The sequence below is a fragment of the Heteronotia binoei genome, chromosome 5 (assembly GCF_032191835.1).
Source record: "Heteronotia binoei isolate CCM8104 ecotype False Entrance Well chromosome 5, APGP_CSIRO_Hbin_v1, whole genome shotgun sequence".
In the NCBI taxonomy this organism is placed as follows: domain Eukaryota; kingdom Metazoa; phylum Chordata; class Lepidosauria; order Squamata; family Gekkonidae; genus Heteronotia; species Heteronotia binoei.
Genome location: NC_083227.1, coordinates 26,475,359 through 26,493,059, shown reverse-complemented (window position 1 = coordinate 26,493,059; position 17,701 = coordinate 26,475,359). Strand labels below are relative to the sequence as shown.

Genomic DNA, 17,701 nt, shown 5'->3' with positions numbered 1-17,701 from the left:
CTCCTTAAAGGGATCCACAGGGAATCCAGCAAACAGGCAGATGCTGGCTCCTTTGTCATCCCGGCAAGTCTGTGGGGAAAGGACGTACTTTGATCCTGACCTTCTGCTTCTGGCATTTCCTGCAACCAAAACTGCACAAAACTCTGCCCCATGCAGCAGAAGAACCCCTCAAAACTGCTTTTTATTGTATGAAGCGGGGTGGGCAGTACTTATAAACCAGGGGTGTCAAGCTCATTTGTTATGAGGGCTGGATCTGACATAAATGAGATCTTGTTGGGCCAGGCCGTGTCAAGTTCGGCTGGGCCACATCAGGCAGGCCGTATGTATACCTATCTAAGATTAGGTAGCAGAGATACAAACTTTATAAAGGACACAGACAAACAATTAAATATTTTTAAAATACTTAAAACATGCTTAAAATGTTAGCACATTGGTCTTAAAGGTGCTTTCTTTGTTTCTCTCCCATGGGTTCCAGGGAAGGGGGTAAAGGAAGCTCTGGCTCTTTCCTTCTGTCCCCAGGGGACTGGGGGGGGGGGGGGGAAGCCTCAGCCAATAGAAGGAAGAGAGTCTTGCTCAATAATTCTTCTGTGTTATTCAGAGCCTGGCTCTGCCTTTCCCCTTTCCTCCTTAAGGGAGGAGACTCAGCCAATGGACAGAATAAAAGTTTTGCTCTGTAGCTCTGTTGTGCAGTTGAGCAAGCCTATGCAGAAGGAAGCAGATGAGAGGGAGAAGGAAGCAGATGAGAGCTCGAAAGCTTGATAGGAGCCTCCCCCCGGGGGGGGGGGTGATTTGGCCCCCGGGCCGCATGTTTGACACCCCTGTTTAAAACTGCCTGCAAGTATTAACAAGGAGGGAAGGGGTCCCTTTCCTTTGACCTCTCCCTGAAAAGTGTCGTGTTTGAGAAACTGGGAAGATGTTACAAAAACGCCGACTGCCAGCGCCATCCATTTCCACTGAAGAGGTCTGAGAAGGCTTCGGAATAGACCCGCTTCGGATGGCTCGCCGTGAACCCGCTTGAGTTTGCCTTGATTCCCATTCTGACAGATCCATCCAAGTGGGCAGCCGTGTTGGTCTGAAGCAGCAGAACAAAGTAGGAGTCAAGTGGCACGTTTAAGACCAGCAAAGTTTGTTAAGGTCAAAAAACTTTGTTGGTCTTAAAGGTGCCACTTGACTCCTACTTTGTTTTCCATTCCTCGACTCAACCGCCCCGTTTTGTGGGACCGACCTGGAAGTCCCCGGCGGGAGTACAGCCCTGCTCGGAGTTACTCCAGAGAAGCCCTGTCGAGCTGCATTACAGGACGTCTCTAACTGCAGCCCGGCTGAAGTCCAGTCCGGTTAGGTCTGGACGCCGCCCTCTCTGGGAAGGGCAGATCCATACAGGCAGCCGTGTTGGTCTGAAGTAGTGGAACAAAATAGGAGTCAATTCCACCTTTAAGACCAACTTCGTTTTATTCAGAACGTAAGCTTTCGTGTGCATGCACACTTCTTCAGACGCGGAATGAGGTACAGTAAGCAGAGACACATATAGCCGGTGGGGTTTGGAATGCCAGGTGGTACAAAGTTAAAAACCAATAGCAGAATAGTAAAATTTTACTATGTTACGTTCTGAATAAAACTAAGTTGATCTTAAAGGTGTAATTGACTCCTATTTTGTTCTGGGAAGGGCAGGAATCTTTTTCATGCGTCTGCAGCACTGAAAGGGTTAAAGCAGCCGAGCTGTTGGCTAGACCGGCCGAGCAAGGGGGGGGAGGGCGGATCGGAAAGGAGAACAGGAAGGGCTTCAGACACGCCAAAGAAGGGGGAAGTCTTGCAGCCGGAGCCTGGGAAGATTTACTCTCAAGTAAGTCATTTCCCTCTGGAAGAGATAAATTCTGCTATCCCATGTTTTGGGGAGGGTGAGAGATAAAAGGTGATCCCCCCCCCCCCGTGCCTATTTTCCTTTATTAGCCCCGGTCCTGGGGAACCAGCTGCCTACAAGGGGCCTGCCTTGCGGGGCCGCCCTCGGATCAGCAGGACTTGCAAGGCGGCTCTTTTCCAGGCACTCTCTGCGGGCGGATCGTGATCTGCTAGGCCAAGGGTGGCCAGATGTGGCTCTTTCACACACATTGTGAGGATCTTGAAGCCCCCACCACTCCGTCAGCCAGCTTGGAGAAGGCATTTCTCTTTAAATAATTTCTCCAAGCAAAGCCAGCCAGCAGCTTGGAGAATGCTTTTAAAGTTGTTTTTTTTACACCTTCTCTATCAATATGTCATCTATCATCTTCCTTCCTTCCAACATCTGATGTTCCAGCTCTCAAACATCTGGTGTTTATTCTGCGTGGCTCTTACGTGAAGCAAGTTTGGCCACCCCTGTGCTAGGCAGCTCCAAAATCCCACCCTGTACTGGGTAGATTTTAACCGGGATAGATTGTTGTTTCGTATTTTGAAAGTTTCTTTCCTGCATCTCTTGTACTGTTTTGTCGGGTGTATTTAAAATTATCTTGAGTCCCATTCCAAGGGGACAAAGCAAGATATAAATTTGAATAAATACATAAATAAATAGAGGGGCTGAAAGGCTGGATCTGAATGACTTAAAATAAATTGTCAGCCAAGGAGAGCAGAGGGAGGCCTAGGAAGAAATCCCAGGAGTGATCCCAGGGGCGGAAACCTTTGTGCCTGGCGGCTGCCCAGATACCACACATTTAAGCCAGTGCTCCCCCTAGCTGCATTTTCAGGGGGGGTGGGTTGTATTTTGTTTATTTACATTAATTATGGAACAAAATTAGAGTCCAGTGGCACTTTTAAGACAATCAAAGTTTTTTATTCAAGGTATATAAGCTTTTGTGTGAAAGCACACTTCTTGGTTTTGGCATTTAGTAAGAAAGGCAATAACATCTGTACCTGTGCAAGTTTTTTCTTCTCAAGGCTGATGGGATTCCATTCCATGTGGCTTAATGAAGAGCCTTCCATGAAGATAGATCCGAGTGGGCAACTTTGCACGTGAACGCTTATAAACCTTGAATAAAACTTTGTTGGTCTTGAAGGTGCCACTGGACTTGAACTTTGTTCTGCTGCTTCAGACCAACACGGCTGCCCACCTGAACCTACATTAATTACAGTAGATCATTTAGAAAGCAATCCTGAACAGGTCTACTCTGAATTCTACTAGGGTCTGATCAGTGGGGCTTACTCCCAGGAAAGTGCTTTTAGGATTGCCCTGTTAATGGGGCACAGTGTAGTCAATAGGATGTTATAGTCAGTAAACTATGACATAGAATTTGAACATTTGAAAAGCAATATTGTAGGAAAGCATAAATGTTAATGTGACTCAATAAATGATGAGAAATTACATAGCAGAGTACAACTTACAGCAAACTCTATGCAGTAATATAGATTCCAGTCCCCAGTAATTCATCTAAGTATCTTTGTGAAGACTTTTGTACTGTGCTATTCTATTGCTTGCATAGAAAAGCCCTCTGGAATAGTTTAGCTTAGTTTGTGGAAAGCCAGGAGTGTAGGTGCCTTCTGACCTCAGGCACACCATTTGCAGGGGCCAGAATGGAGAAGGCACAAGTACAGGCCAGCCAGTGGAAGGACTGCAGAACGGCAGTAATATGCGTGCCCCATCTAGCTGCCAATAAGAGCCATGACATGGCACTCTGCACCAGATGGATTTCTGAATTGGTTTGGTGGGGAGAGCAATGCACAGTGCACTACAGTAGTCTAGTCTCAGTGTCACCGTGGCATGGCCAGATGAGCTGATTCAAATTCAAAAAACCTTTAATGGCATAAAATGCTGATTCAAGAGTTTTTCAAGCTAGGCTGAGTTGTGGGGGGGGGGGAGGTTTTTTTTTGCTGAATTGGGAGAAAGCCTTTTTTTGTGACTGCATTAACTTGCTTCTCCAGCAATAACGTTGGGACCAATATAACAGCAAGGCTTTTAACTGAGTCCTCAAGAGTTAGCTGAACCCCATCGATAGTGGGGAGCATAATATCCTTCAAGACTTCTGCCTTCTCCAACAGCATTACCTCTATCTTTCCAGGATTTACTTTAAGTTTATTCCCACCATTTAACAACAGCAGCCAGGAAACGGATGAGGACTTCTAGTGCATCACTGCCTCCTACTGCTCCTGTTCACCCAGCAGCCCCTCTGCTTTGACCTGGAATGGCTTGACATCCCTCTGCCCCTTCCCCTCTGCTGGCTGCTAGGGCAGAGCTATTGCCTACCCCTTCTGGCCCGTTGAGGAGGTATTTGCAATGGTTAAGTTCTTACAGTCGCTTTGTCCTGGGCTCCAGCTTACCTTGAGAGGAACCCACTTGAAAGACTAACCCCCAGAAATTGGAAGCCAATCTCATAATATCTGCAGCAGATTTTTAGAAGGGCAAATAGTGATGTTTTTCTTGCCTGAAGAACCAGACAGGCATATATTTAAAAGCCTGATATGTAATATAGCATAGTGGTAGTAATCCTGATCTGGAAACTACAACAAGGACGCTCCTTCTGATCCACCAAGGTAATCTTTAGGTGTCTCTTCACCAGGGTTAGTGATTCTCTTTTGTTTTCTTTCTGCCTTTTTAATATCTTACCCTCTCCCCCTTCACAGCCAAGTGACTGAGAGTGTCTTTTTATAGTTAGAGGCAACCCAAGAGAAAGGGGCAGGAGATGGAAGAGCAGGACCCAGAAGAATCTGGAGCTAGCAAGACATCAAGGAACGCTGGAAGTGGTGCTGTATTTTGGGAAAGAGCTGTTCCAGAGATGTTTGTTCAAGGCACTATGATTGCAGATGTACGTAGCCGATGCTTCCGGCAGTTCTGCTACCACGAGGCTGATGGGCCCCGAGAAGTTTACAGACAGCTCTATGAACTTTGTAACCAGTGGCTGGAACCAGAGAAGCGAACCAAGAAGCAGATCCTGGACCTGGTGATCCTGGAGCAGTTCCTGGCCATCCTGCCCCAGGAAATGCAGTGCTGGGTCAGAGGATATGGACCAGAGACCAGTTCCCAGGCGGTGGCCCTGGCCGAAGATTTCCTTCTGAGTCAGGCAGAGGAGAAGAGCCAGGCAGAGGAGGTGAGAGGTTTTCATTCACTCAGTTCAAGCAAGAACTTTATGCTAAAGCTTCCCTGCCAGATATTTCTGTCTCTGTGTTAACTTTCATTAAGTTACTTCCAACTTATGGCAACCCTAAGAACTTCCTATTGTTAACAACCTTGCTCAGGTCTTGCAAGCTGAGGGCCGTGGGTTTCTTAATTGAATCAACCCATCACATGCTTGGTCTTCATCTTTTCCCAGCATTATTGTCTTTAGTTGTAGATTTTTCAGGCTGTATGGCTGTGGTCTTGGCACTGTAGAACCTGATGTTTTGCCAGCATCTGTGACTGCCATCTTCAGAGGTATAACACAGAAGGCTAGAGTTCTCTCTGTGAGAAGTGAGAAGAAGATGGTAGGCAAATATTTTATAACTACTCAGGAAGGTGGGGTAGGGTGAGTCATTATCTTGTAGGAGTTTCCCAGGCTGTGATAACACCTCACAGGGTGTTCATTGTGGGGGAGGAAGATGAAAGAGATTGTGAGCTGCCCTGAGACCCTGAGATTCAGAATGGAGGATGGAATATAAATCCAGTGTCTAATGAAGGAGCTTTCCTGAGGGGGTTCTTTTGCATATGGATTGGCTGTTGAAATTCTAATCTTATCTGTAGTGCTGTTGTAAGATGTAGAGCATTTTGTGGTTTTTTTCAGAACTAGAAACCATGCCCTATTCATTTTTAAACTCTCTTCTTTACTGTTGAAATTGTGTTTTTGGATTTCAATGGCTTCCTTGTGTAATCTGACATGGTAATTGGATGTGTTGTGTCTTGGAATAAGATACTGTGTCCTGTTTGAATTAGGCTATATAAATTACCTGCCTACCATCTTCTCACTCTGACTCAGAGAGAACTCTAGCCTTCTGTGTTATACCTCTGAGGATGCCAGTCACACATGCTGGTGAAACATTAGGTTCTACAATGCCAAGACCAAGGCCGTACACTCCGGAAAATCTACAACTAATGAACTCTGGCCATGAAAGCCTTTGACAACATATGATTGTCTTTTCCAGTGACCCCTGTGTTTTTGTAATATCACCAAAATACAATAACCTCATTTTTTGTCATTTTAGTTTCCTGCGAGGTTTGATTTGATCCAGAACCCACTGATTTGTCTTTGTGGAAGTCAACGATATCTGTAGAAAAACTCTCCTCTGACACCACATTTCAAAACAATCAACTTTCTGCCTCTCAGCTTTCTTTATTGTTCAACTTTCATGCCCACACATAGTAATGGGAAATCTTATGGCACAGTGACACAGCCTTACATTGAAGAATCTTTTCTAGCTGCTTCTTGACTGCCCTTCCCAGCCTCAGTCTCCTGATTTCTTGTTTGTAGCCTCCCTTTTGGTTAATGATGGAGCCAAGGAACAGAAAATCGTGAACAATTTAAATTTCTTGAAAATGAATCTTAAATTTCTGTAATTCCCTACTAGTCATTACTTTTGTCTTCTTGATGTTCAGCTAGATCCAAGTGGGCAGCCATGTTGGTCTGAAGCAACAGAACAAAGCTATGGGACACCAGCTTTGTTCTGATGTTCAGCTGTAATTGTCTTTTAGCTCTGTCATGATTTGTCCTATACAACAGAGGCCTAGTGGGCCCAAAGAACTTGTGAGGCCTGTGTAGCAGTAGGAGAGACAGCCTACAAGCCCCAGAATGCTCTGGGAAGGGGTCGGTACAATTTTTAGCCAATCAGATTACAAGTAGGCTGGGAGGAGATTGCTTAAGAGATCTGTGAGGAGGAAAGCAGGGTCCTTTCTCCCTGGGAAGCTGAGCAGGCCAGAAGGGCTGCTGCAGGGAAGGGACCCTCACTCTGAGCAAAAGAGAGTGAGCAGCCTGAAGCCAGATCAATTAACAGACTAGGGACTGTTGAGTCTAGTCACATTAGGCTCTTTCCTTTGTTTTTCCTTCACCCACGTTACTGAATAGTTCAAGTATCCCCTATTTAAATTATCCCGTTTAGTAATTATTTCAAGTCTTCACTACTTTCTGCCAGTAGCGTAATGTCATCTTCGTATCACGAATTGTTGCTGCTCCGTCCACCACTTTCATCTAAATCTAATCCACTTTTCTTACGGTATGTTTTGCATAAAAATTGAAGAGACAGGGAGACAAAATAGGTCCTAGTCTAACACCTTTGCCAATCGGAAACCATTCTGTTTCTCCATATTCTGTCCTAACAGGGGCCTCCTGCTCAGATGACAGGTTGTTCATCAAAACAGTTGGATGTTGTGGCACTCAACATTTATTTTAAAACCAACCATAGCTTTTCTGGATCCCCATAGTCGAAAGTGTTGACGTAATCTGTGAATCGCGAGCTGATTTTCTTCTGAAATTATCTCCATTGCTCTGTTAACCGATGTTACTTTGCAATATGATCTCAAGCACCTCTTACTTTTCTGAATCTACCTTAAACATCTACAATTTCTCTTTCCATATATGGTAACAATCCTTGTTATAAAATGTTTAGCATCACTTTGCTTGGGTGAGAAATTAATGCAGTGGTCCGATAGTTGCTACAGTCTTTGATGTCTCCATTTGATCAGAATTGAAATGTCAAGTGAGCATCTCCAGTCTGTGGGCCATTGTTTCATTTTCCATCTTTGTAATCATATTCTTGTTTAGATTTTGATGGATTTCTTTTAGAATAGCTCTAATGATATCCCATCTACTCCTGGTAATTTGTTTCTCCCAATTGTTCTCAGTGCAGCTTTATGTTCTGAAACTCTTTCATCTTCTTTGAAAGGTTTTTCATCTCTTTTGTATAATTCTTCAGTGTATCATTCCCATGTTTCATAGATATTTCTACCTCTAGATCAGGGGTGTCCACTTGCATCTGCTGGAATGGCCTTGGGTCAGCCATAGCTCTGGCAGAAGTTGTCCTTGATAGGGCAGTTGCTGTGAAAGCTCTCTCAGCCCCACCCACCTCACAGGGTGTCTATTGTGGGGGAGGAAGGTAAAGCTCTGAGACTCTGAACTTCGAAGTAGAGGGTGGGATTATAAATCCAATATCATTGTTGTCATCGTCAAACATGCGGCCCAGGGGCCAAATCAGGCCCCCAAAGGGCTCCTATCAGGCCTCCGAGCAACTGGCTGTCATCTGCTTGCTTCTCCCTCTCTCTTGCTTCCTTCTGCATAATAGCTTGCTTTGCACGGCTTGCTCAATTGCTCAAGAACTACAGAGCAAAACCTCTATTTATTCCATTGGCTGAGGCTCCTTGGGGAGAAGGCAGAGCTTGCTTTGCCAGGCCTCTCAATCACACAGTAGAGCTACTGAGCCAAGCCTCTCTTCCTTCTGTTGGCTGAGGCTCCCTCACTCCTGGTCCCCCTGGGGAAGGAAGGAAAGAGCCAGAGCTTCCTTTGCCCAGTTCCCTGGATCCCATGGGAGAAATACAATGAAAACACCTTTAAGATCAATGAGTGCTAATGTTTTAAATGTGTTTAAAGGGTTTTTTAAAAATACAAAACCTTTAAATGTGTTTGTCCAAAGTTTATCTCTCTGCTGCCTAGTCAAATATGAACACACTTGGCCCGGCCTGATATTAACTGGCCCAACAAGGTCTCATTTATGTCAGATCCAGCCCTCATGAGTTCGACACCCCTGCTCTAGATACTAATTCACTAGGCTGGGAAGAAAACCCAACTCTAATTTTTGCTTCCGTGGTTGAATGCAGGGGTGGTGGATGCAGGGGTGAGGAGCCTGGAAGTAGGTCAGGATCTGTCTCTGCAGCCTGTTCCATTCCTTCTCTTACCTGTATCCCATGCTGTTGTTTCAGGTGTGGGAAGGATCTGTGAAGGTGGAAGCAAAGTCCTCTGAAACAGAAGGATCTCCATCACAGGAAGGTCAGAGGGCACAGGCTCAGGAGGATGCTCAAGATGCCCTGCCAAGGGGTAAGGGTTTCCTGTACCCAGATTGGTTTGGGGTCCTAGAAAAGTTGTTGGGCAGAAAGTTCAGGATGGGAAAAAGGGGGAATATTTTTGCAGACTACATAGAACAGTTTTGGGACAGAATGCCATAGGATGTAGTGATGGCCACTACACTTTAAGGGGAAGTAGACAGATTCCTGGAGGGCAATTCCATTCTTATTCACATTAATTAAAATATACACATCTCACCTTCCTTCCATGGTCCAAGGGACTCAGGTTGGCTCAAAAAAGGAAATAAAGGCAAATCCTGGTAAGAGCTATTAGCCATAGTGAATAAATGGAACCTCCACATTCCTCTGACTTGGAGGGCCCACAATAGCCCAGTCTCATCAGATCTCAGAAGCTAAGCAGGGTCAGTCCTGGTTAATTCTTGGATGGGAGACACCAAAGGAATCCAGGGTTTCTCTGCAGAGGTAGGCAATGGTGTATCACCCCTGACTTGACAGCACTTTACAAACACACACACGTTCTGGGGCAGCATACCTCTGAAAACCTGTTGCCAGAGGCCAATAATTTAGTTTCTGTGCCCCTGCTTAAAGGCTTTCCAGGGCATCTGTTGAGCCAGTCACAAAGAGGATACTGGATTACCATGAGGTTTGAGGGTGGAGCATAAGAGGGACATGATGTCATGCTAATATCTCATCTGGCTGTATACCTCGATGTGAAGTCAGAAAAGGGAGGCTTTTGCTTCAGCTGTCTAAGCAAGAGAGCCAGTTTGGTTAAGTGCATGGACTCTTATCTGGGAGAACTGGGTTTGCTTCCCCACTCCTCCACCTGCACCTGCTGGAATGGCCTTGGGTCAGCCATAGCTCTCGTAGGAGTTGTCCTTGAAAGGGCAGCTGCTGTAAGAGCCCTCTCAGCCCCACCCACTTCACAGGGTGTCTGTTGTGGGGGGAGGGGGGGGAAGGTAAAGGAGATTGTGACCACTCTGAGACTCTGAGATTCAGAGTATAGGGTGGGATATAAATCCAATATCACCATCATCAACATCAGCAGACAGTCTGGAAACCTACTGGTAGTACCCTAAAAGAGTTTCCAGAGTGTGGGGTGATGTGCTAAACTGTGATTTCTACCCCCTCTTTTCCTCTTGCCAGCCCAGACAAAAGGGCAGGTGGGAAGGCCCAGCAGGCAGGAGAATGGCGTGTCTGGGCTTCTGGTCTGATCCAGCAGGGATTACATAGCATTTTCAGCTCCAGGGTTCACAGGGCACATTTCAAGTCTCACAGAAGTCTGAAACTTGTTGTCAGCATTTCTTTCCCCTGAGGCTCATGGGTACATAGTACTTCTCTTCCACCTCTCCCACAGTTTGCTAAAAGTCATTAAAATGTTCTTGAGTGTAAAGAAGGTTTCACAACCCTGCGAAATGGATGCATGAAACTGAATTCAAAGAAGCAAACAAAAGAGGAACTTGAGGTTAAAATTCATCCTTCCAATTTTGTCCCCGTTGCAGGCAGTGAAGAGACATTGCCGAGCTGTCATCTTTGCAGAGAAGGGGAAATGATTGCTTCAGCTTTGGTCCAGGTAGGGAGGATGAATGTGGGATGGTTGGGTCCCCCCGATTTCTCAAGGAGGCTTTTGCTCCAGCAGTCCGAGCAAGAGAAGCACTGAACCCACTCTTTTCAATTTACTCATACCAAACTTTGCATCCTGCACCCTTCCAGAATGCTCCTGTCAAGAGTATAGTCTCTGCCTGGCATAATCTATGACCAGGGAATCTTTTTCTTTCAGTCTCCATTTTCTTCTGAGGAGGTGGTCGAGTATTTCACTGAGGCTAACCGAGTCTTGCTGGATCCAGACCAAAAAGAAGTCGTGCTGGAGAACAATGAGAGTGTGGCCTCTCTGGGTAAGGCTCTTTCCTAGGTGCCTAAGGTGTGAATTGTTGCTATTAGGATGGTGCTTGAACCAAAATATTGATTCACAGCATATGGTTGTGAGTACCACGTAGGTACTTGCCCCTCTCCAAGGGCCTTGAGGAGCTGAGGTGGGAACAAAAACAATGTTCAACAGGATTAGGTAGAGCAATACAAACTACCTCGCTAATCCAGGAGCAACTGAGGCCAGTATTGTGGCCGTCACCCAAGCCAGAGAAGGTGTCCTGGCCTGAGGTGAAGGAAGGGATGAGAGGCCCTCAGAAAGACTCTGTAAGGGGCCAGATTCTAATGTCTCCATTGCCAAAATTTACAACACACTTTCCCCCCAGATGGGATTACAGCCATCTGCTCTGACGCTGATTTGGTATGGATCTGTCCAGGGCTTTTTATGTACTGGAACTCCTTTGCATATTAGTCCACACATCCCTGATGCAGCCAATCCAAGAGTTTACAGAGTTAGTACAGGGCCTACTGTACGCTCCAACTTACTGTAAGCTCCTACTGAAGGCCGAGCACAGAAGAATAGATGCTTTTGAGCTGTGGTGCTGAAGAAGAATCTTGAGAGTCCCTTGGACTGCAAGAAATTCAAATCAGTCAGTTCTAAGGGAAATCAACCCAGACTGTTCCCTGGAAGGTCAGATGCTGAAGCTCAAATACTTTGGCCACCAAATGAGAAGGGAGCACTCACTGGAGAAGATCTTGATGCTGGGAAAGACAGAAGGCAAAAGAAGAAGGGGACGGCAAAAGATGAGATGGCTGCACAGTGTTACTGATGTAACAAACACAAATTTGAGCAGACTTCAGAGGATGGTGGAATACAGTAGGGCCTGGCGTGACTTTGTCCATGGGGTCACAAAGAGCTGGACTCGACTGTGCAACTGAACAACAAACAGTAAGGATTGGCTACATCAAGGGGTGTGGCCTAATATGCAAAGGAGTTCCTGCTACAAAAAAAGCCCTGGATCTGTCCCCTTGTACTGGTTCAGATTGTGTGTCTTGATCTTAACCATGGTTCCATCCTTCCAGAAGAAGTCATATAAATGGTCAGCGTCAAAACCAAGCATATCTTATGCAGGAGGCTTAATGTTCTTTGAAAGCTTATCAGTTTAAAAGAGCAAGAGGCCAGTAGCACCTTAAAAGACTAACAAAATATGTGGCAGTGTATATTATTATTTCAAAGTGGATATGATTGTACTCTTCGGTGTGCAGCAAGAAGCAGCCACTAAAATATTTGGAGTCTGTATGGAACTTTATGTACAGACCAGACCTCCTTGCACGTATTCTAACAGGATTTCTCTCCTTATCCTAGCAGGAGATGGTCAGAAGAATGAGGAGGATGAGGAACTACATCGTCTATCACCAGATGAAGTTAATAATGAAGACTTGAGAGGAAACCTCAACAGTCAAGTTGGACCTAAGAGGCAGAAAGGCAGCTACATGGTCAAGAAGGGGGATCAAAGTACAGGAGAGAAACCTTATAGCTGCTCAGACTGTGGCAAGAGCTTCTCAAAGAAATCAAACCTTGTTCGACACCAAAGAATTCACTCAGGAGAGACGCTATTTATCTGCTCAGAGACTGGAATAGCATTCTCTGGCGGAGGAAAGGGTAATATACATTTTACAGAGCACATTGTAACGAAAGCACAGAAATGCTTTCAGTGTGGAAAGAACTTCAGATACAAATCACAGCTCCTTGTGCACCAAAGAATCCACAGGGAGGAGAAACCTTTTGAATGCTCAGAGTGTGGAATGAAATTCAGTCAGCGTGGCCATCTCCAACAGCATCTAAGAACCCACACAGGGGAGAAGCCTTTTGAATGCTCAGAGTGTGGAATGAAATTCAGTCAGCGTGGCCATCTTCAACAGCATCTAAGAACCCACACAGGGGAGAAGCCTTTTGAATGCTCAGTGTGCGGGAAGGGATTCAGTCAGAGTGGCCATCTTCAACAGCATCAAGTGATCCACAGAGGGGAGAAACCTTTTGAATGCTCAGAGTGTAACAAGAGATTCAGTCAACGTGGTCATCTTGAACAGCATCTAAGAACCCACACAAGAAAAAGCAATGTAACTTTGACTACCCTGTAATTTCTTGGTTCGCCTCTGGTTCTCTTTTTAAAAACTGGTGTGACATTTCCTACGCTCCTGTCTTCTCATACAGTGGCTGAATTTAATGATAGGTCATTTAGCTATATTCTCTCCCCTAAGATGCTGATTGGGGTCTAAGGAAGGCACATGAATGCTTTCAGTGCAGCCCCTTACATAGCTGCTTATACTTGCAGACAGTTTTAGACAGGGCTTTTCTTTGAGTACTCATGGATACTGAGTATCAGAGCCTTTTCTGGGGGAGGGGCATTCTACCAAGTCCTGAAAGGGATGCAGTGCAACTTTATATCCGCACGGGCACATTTAAAACATGAAAGCACTGATTTTAGGGGTTCTCCTTATGCATGAGGTACAGTTTTGGTGTAGGAGATGCAGGGTATACAATGTCAAGATGAAACTGGACCATTTTCTGCGGACTTGACAGGACAGCAAAAGTGCAAGAATCTACCTGCTCACTGGATTCTCTGTGGATCCCTTCTCATAAGCAGGGTGCTAGTGACACTCAATTTATAGACAGCTTGCAAGACTTCTTTATATGGGAATCTGGTCCTCTCTGCACTCAGTTGATATGCTATTCAGCTTGGACCATGTCCATACCACTGAGCTGGATTCCAGCCATGACAATTACCCCATGACTTTTCTGTCAGAATGTATTTGTGCAAACAATCCAAATAGAATAGGAATTAGCTTTTCTTTGTTGCTCCTATTAAATTCCACACTGTTCATAGCTTTTTTGTTTTGAAGCTCAAAGCTTCTTTTTTCATTCTTGAACATGTTCTTTTCAAGTGCTACAGTCAGACTAACACAGCAACCTATTGTGGTTTCATTCTTGAGTAGTGGCAAATGTAAGGTTTTAAAAAACGTTTAGTACAGCTGTTTTTCCACTTTTAAAATGTGTTATTGAAAATTCAAAATAAACAAAAATACAACAATATAGAAATGCATCAAATAGGGGAAAAAATCTTACAATAAGTAATTATACATTACAGTTTTCATTTACAATAGGTATTACTACTAAAATATTTTGTCAAAGTAGTGCTATCGTGTCTAAAGTCGAAGAAAATCTAAATGGTATAAATCCAGTCTCTTCTCTTCTTCTTTTGCATTGGTCTATAAGGTGCTGTGGACTTGAATCTCATTGCTCTGATGCTCCTTCCACAAAGACTATCCACAAAGAGTATCCACTGGACCTCATTCCCAAATTGTTCACCTTCTGTGCCCCCTCATTTGACTGTGATGTGGGGAAGAAAGTGCACATTTTTGCAGGTCCTGCACTTATCGGGGCCCTTTTCCTTGTCACAGCCCTCCCTAGAGCTTGCCCCTCTGTCTCTTCCCCCCATTATACTATGGCTTTTTTTTTTAATCACTGATTGGAATATTGGTATGACTCAACATCAGTAGTTGACTGTCAATAAGAACATTATCAGGATATTTTTAAATACATTTTGGAAATGTTTGAAAACAGGACCTGCAACCACCTGTTTCCTACCACAAGACATGTGCAATTGACTTAACCCTTGCAGGTCTCTATGAAGTCTGAACCACATAGAGGAGTCCATTTTTTCAGCTTCATTCCAACCTTCCCTGGCACATCTGGTGGCTCTCTGCTGCCACCACCAGGCCAAGAGTGAGAGGTGTATCCGCTTGGTGGAAGTCTGGTCTCCTGAGGCTCCAGTGCAGGCCTTTATGTAACTTTTCTCCAAATTAAAAATCACTCACGCATCCCAAATCACCTTTTCTCTCAGTGCTTTGGGCCTCCCTTGTGCAAATCCCCTGTCCAAGCCCCATCAGCACTTCAGATGCAAAAAGCAAGAAGTTCCACTAGAGTTGACTCCCCACTCCAGCACATGCAACTGCTGGTCAGCCACAGTTCTCACAGAGCTGTTCTCTCAAGAGCAGTTCTTAAAGAGCTCTCTCAGCCCCACCTACCTCACACAGGGTGTCTGTTATGAGGAGAGGAGGAGAAGGAGATTGTAAGCTGCTCGGAGAATTCCAAGTGAAGAGCAGAGTATAAATCCAATCTCTTCTTCACATGTGGGAAGAGAGCTCTCTCTCCTCTTCCCTGTTTTTCCTGCTGCCATCCACCCCACCCCCCCATGCCGGGGTTTCCCTCTTTGTTGTCCTTTCTGTGAGGCTGCAAAATCTTTAATTTACCCAGTGCCAAGGAAGGAGGGATATGCAGGATCCAGCCCCAAAACAGTGTCGTGGAGTGCTCCCTCTGAGTTAGTGTGAGCTAGCTCATAGGTTTTTAGCCTCCAGCTCACACACTTTTGTCTTAGCTCAGGAAAACTGGCCTCAGAGCAAACTATACAGTAGCTCACAATTTTAATGTCAGTAGCTCATGAAGTAGAATGTTTGCTCACAAGACTCCACAGCTTAGAGGGAATACAGGAAAGCTCATTCATAAGAGCTAGCAGAGAGTTTATTTCTAGGGACATATGAAGGCAGAGGGGTCAAATCCAGCCTCCTTTCTGGGAATCCAGAATCTGTCCTTCCCTCCAAAAAATTACCGTTAAAAACGCCCAGAGGAGTGCTTTCTCCCTGCATTTGTGGTCATGTGGGGCCACAGAAGCATAATTTAACAATGTATAACCACCACCCCCCAGCTGAGTTTTACCTTTTTCCAAGTCCTTATACTGGACAAAAGACATGCAGATACTTTTCTAAGTTAAATGCTGTAACAACATAGAAAAAGTTCTCAGAGACACCAATATAAGTGTAGTTTCCATTGTTGAAAAACATTACGGTAGATATTTCTACCCTCCCTTTTTGTTCCCGATGGGAACCCAAAGCAGCTTACAACATCGACCTCCCCTTCCCCATTTTATCCTCCAAACAACAACCCTGTGAGGTGGGATAGGCTGAGAGGCAGGGACTGAGGGAAACGAAAAGCAACAAGACAATAGATATAAATGCCTTTAAATGCTTGGGGAGCATTTTCTTCTCCCTGGACTACATGTGAGTTTTAGGTTGGGTGGGGCTGCCAGCTCACCAAGAATAAAATCTATCAATTGAATGAAAAATGGCCAGCTAAAGGTTTTCCTGGCTTGGAGGTGAATTGTACAAAGCAAAATGATGTTGAAAAGACAGTTTAAAAGCTGGTGACCCCTAAGAGGAGGAATTGAGTGGGGGAGAATTGTGGCTTACTATGTACACCACCCCCAGCTCTGTGTTGAGGGGGGGGATCCTTCTCTTTCCATTCCCAAATTCTTCAGAGTAAGTGGGACCCCCACACATCCTGATATGGTGTCCTACTAAGAGGAACTGGACCACAAAGGTTATACATATACCATACCTTAGGTGAAGCTAGTACAAAGGTGACTGTGTACTACTCCGTAAGATTCAGACAATCCCTCATATCTACCAGAACTGAAGACCCATTATTTCCCACATTATACTTGTTTGCACTAACTATTCTACAACCAAAGCCCACACGGGTGCCCGGCTTCCCTCCCTCCAGAGCTGTTCAGAAAAAAATGTCACTCTTTACTACAACCCTCAAGATGTCCAGACCTTGAGGGGAAAAATGGGGAGCCAGGAATTAATGTTAGCTCCGCTCCTTCAACTCCACTAATCACACACACACATTGCTTTCTAAAAATAGCATCGGGGGCATCACAGATTGTGAGCGGCATGTCCCCCCCTTGCAATTCCAGGCAGCCATTTTGACCCTCCTGCCATCACAGACCTCCCTGCAAGGAAAGAACTATTTGCCAATTTAGGATGCAGGTTGGTCACATTTAGAAGTGCATATTTCCTCAAAGGCATAAAGAAGTGACTCATTATGTTTCCACAGAGACAGCTCCACACACAAAATGGGGCAATCACTAAAAAGGCCCTTTGTTATGAGACTCATTTCTGGGCCTTCAAAGCCTGGGCAATCAAAGCAGCTGATCATCATTGATGGCAAAAGAGTACGAGGTGGATCAGAATAAAGTTTCTTCCATGGTGTCCTTTTTCTTGACGTTTAACAAGGTTTCTGTCCTCATAAAGCCCTTCTCACGTATTTAGTGTCACCCATGTCGTTTTTTAAAAAGTTTAGGATGTAGAGCCCAGGGAGCACAAAGTCACAGAGCAGGAGCAGTTAGTAAAGTTGCTCCCATGTTACCTGCTGCAAGAGCCCCTTTCTCTCAGTCATCGTGGCCTACCCTGGGGGACAGAAGGCCCAGAGCCTAACGGAGGTCACTGCTGATTTCTTTGCAGGCATCTGGCAGGCCCAGCTTGGGACAAATTGTGTAATTAGAATTTCCCTTTTAGGAGATATTATAGAGGAAAGGTTTGTCAAGCTGTTCGTTGTTTAAAACTCTTGTCTCTGAGTCAGTCAGCCTGGCCTACAGGGGAAAGAGAGGGCCCAAAGCCTGATTGTGATGGAGCTGCTGATTTCTTTGCTGACCCAAGACGGAGAGAGCTGAAGCATCAAAACAAGATTTTAGGGATGCCAGCCTCCAGATGGGAACTGGGGATCCCCTGGAATTACAGCTCATCTTTACTACAGAGATCAGTTCCCCTCGAGCAAATGGCTGCTTTGGAGGGTGGACTTTGTGGCATTGTACCCTGCTGAGATCCCTGTCTGCCATAGTCTCCACCTCCAAATCTCCAGGAATTTCCCAAGCTGGAGATGGCAACCTTACTGCCCCATCCCCTTCCAGTGGCTGGGGACCTGGCAACCGATCATGAACTATTGAAAAGCACAGAGAGAAAGAAACAGCACTTGCGTGAGTGAACATTTTGGACTTG

The 17,701-nt window shown here is 45.2% G+C and overlaps 4 protein-coding genes across 6 annotated transcripts in view; 2 read left to right on the top strand and 2 right to left on the bottom strand.

Moving 5' to 3' along the window:
• The window catches only part of LOC132571228 (zinc finger protein 345-like), a 279,214-nt gene that overhangs the window by 53,848 nt on the left and 207,665 nt on the right, over positions 1 to 17,701 (bottom strand). The window lies entirely within an intron of this gene.
• Positions 1 to 17,701, bottom strand: part of LOC132571316 (gastrula zinc finger protein XlCGF57.1-like) — a 397,476-nt gene that overhangs the window by 226,019 nt on the left and 153,756 nt on the right. The window lies entirely within an intron of this gene.
• LOC132571230 (zinc finger protein 420-like) overlaps positions 1 to 17,701 on the top strand; it is a 170,565-nt gene that overhangs the window by 34,328 nt on the left and 118,536 nt on the right. The window lies entirely within an intron of this gene.
• LOC132571301 (zinc finger and SCAN domain-containing protein 31-like) lies at positions 1,767 to 13,898 on the top strand. 2 transcript variants are annotated; one of them, XM_060238093.1, is made up of 6 exons: positions 1,767 to 1,840; positions 4,613 to 5,048; positions 8,840 to 8,954; positions 10,441 to 10,511; positions 10,719 to 10,833; positions 12,171 to 13,898. In XM_060238093.1, the coding sequence occupies exons 2-6, from the start codon at positions 4,644 to 4,646 to the stop codon at positions 12,944 to 12,946; spliced, it is 1,482 nt and encodes a 493-aa protein (XP_060094076.1). In that variant the 5' UTR covers positions 1,767 to 1,840; positions 4,613 to 4,643; the 3' UTR covers positions 12,947 to 13,898. The 2 variants fall into 2 exon arrangements, with proteins under 2 accessions (XP_060094076.1, XP_060094077.1); XM_060238094.1 differs by having other exon boundaries at positions 1,798 to 1,840; positions 4,585 to 5,048.

Excerpts from the sequence above, each read along its gene's own strand:
- LOC132571301 (XM_060238093.1), top strand. The coding sequence starts at position 4,644 with ATGGAAGAGCAGGACCCAGAAGAATCTGGAGCTAGCAAGACATCAAGG. Across the intron at positions 8,955-10,440 it reads TCAAGATGCCCTGCCAAGGG|GCAGTGAAGAGACATTGCCG; the intron begins GTAAGGGTTTCC and ends TCCCCGTTGCAG. Across the intron at positions 10,512-10,718 it reads TTGCTTCAGCTTTGGTCCAG|TCTCCATTTTCTTCTGAGGA; the intron begins GTAGGGAGGATG and ends TTTTTCTTTCAG.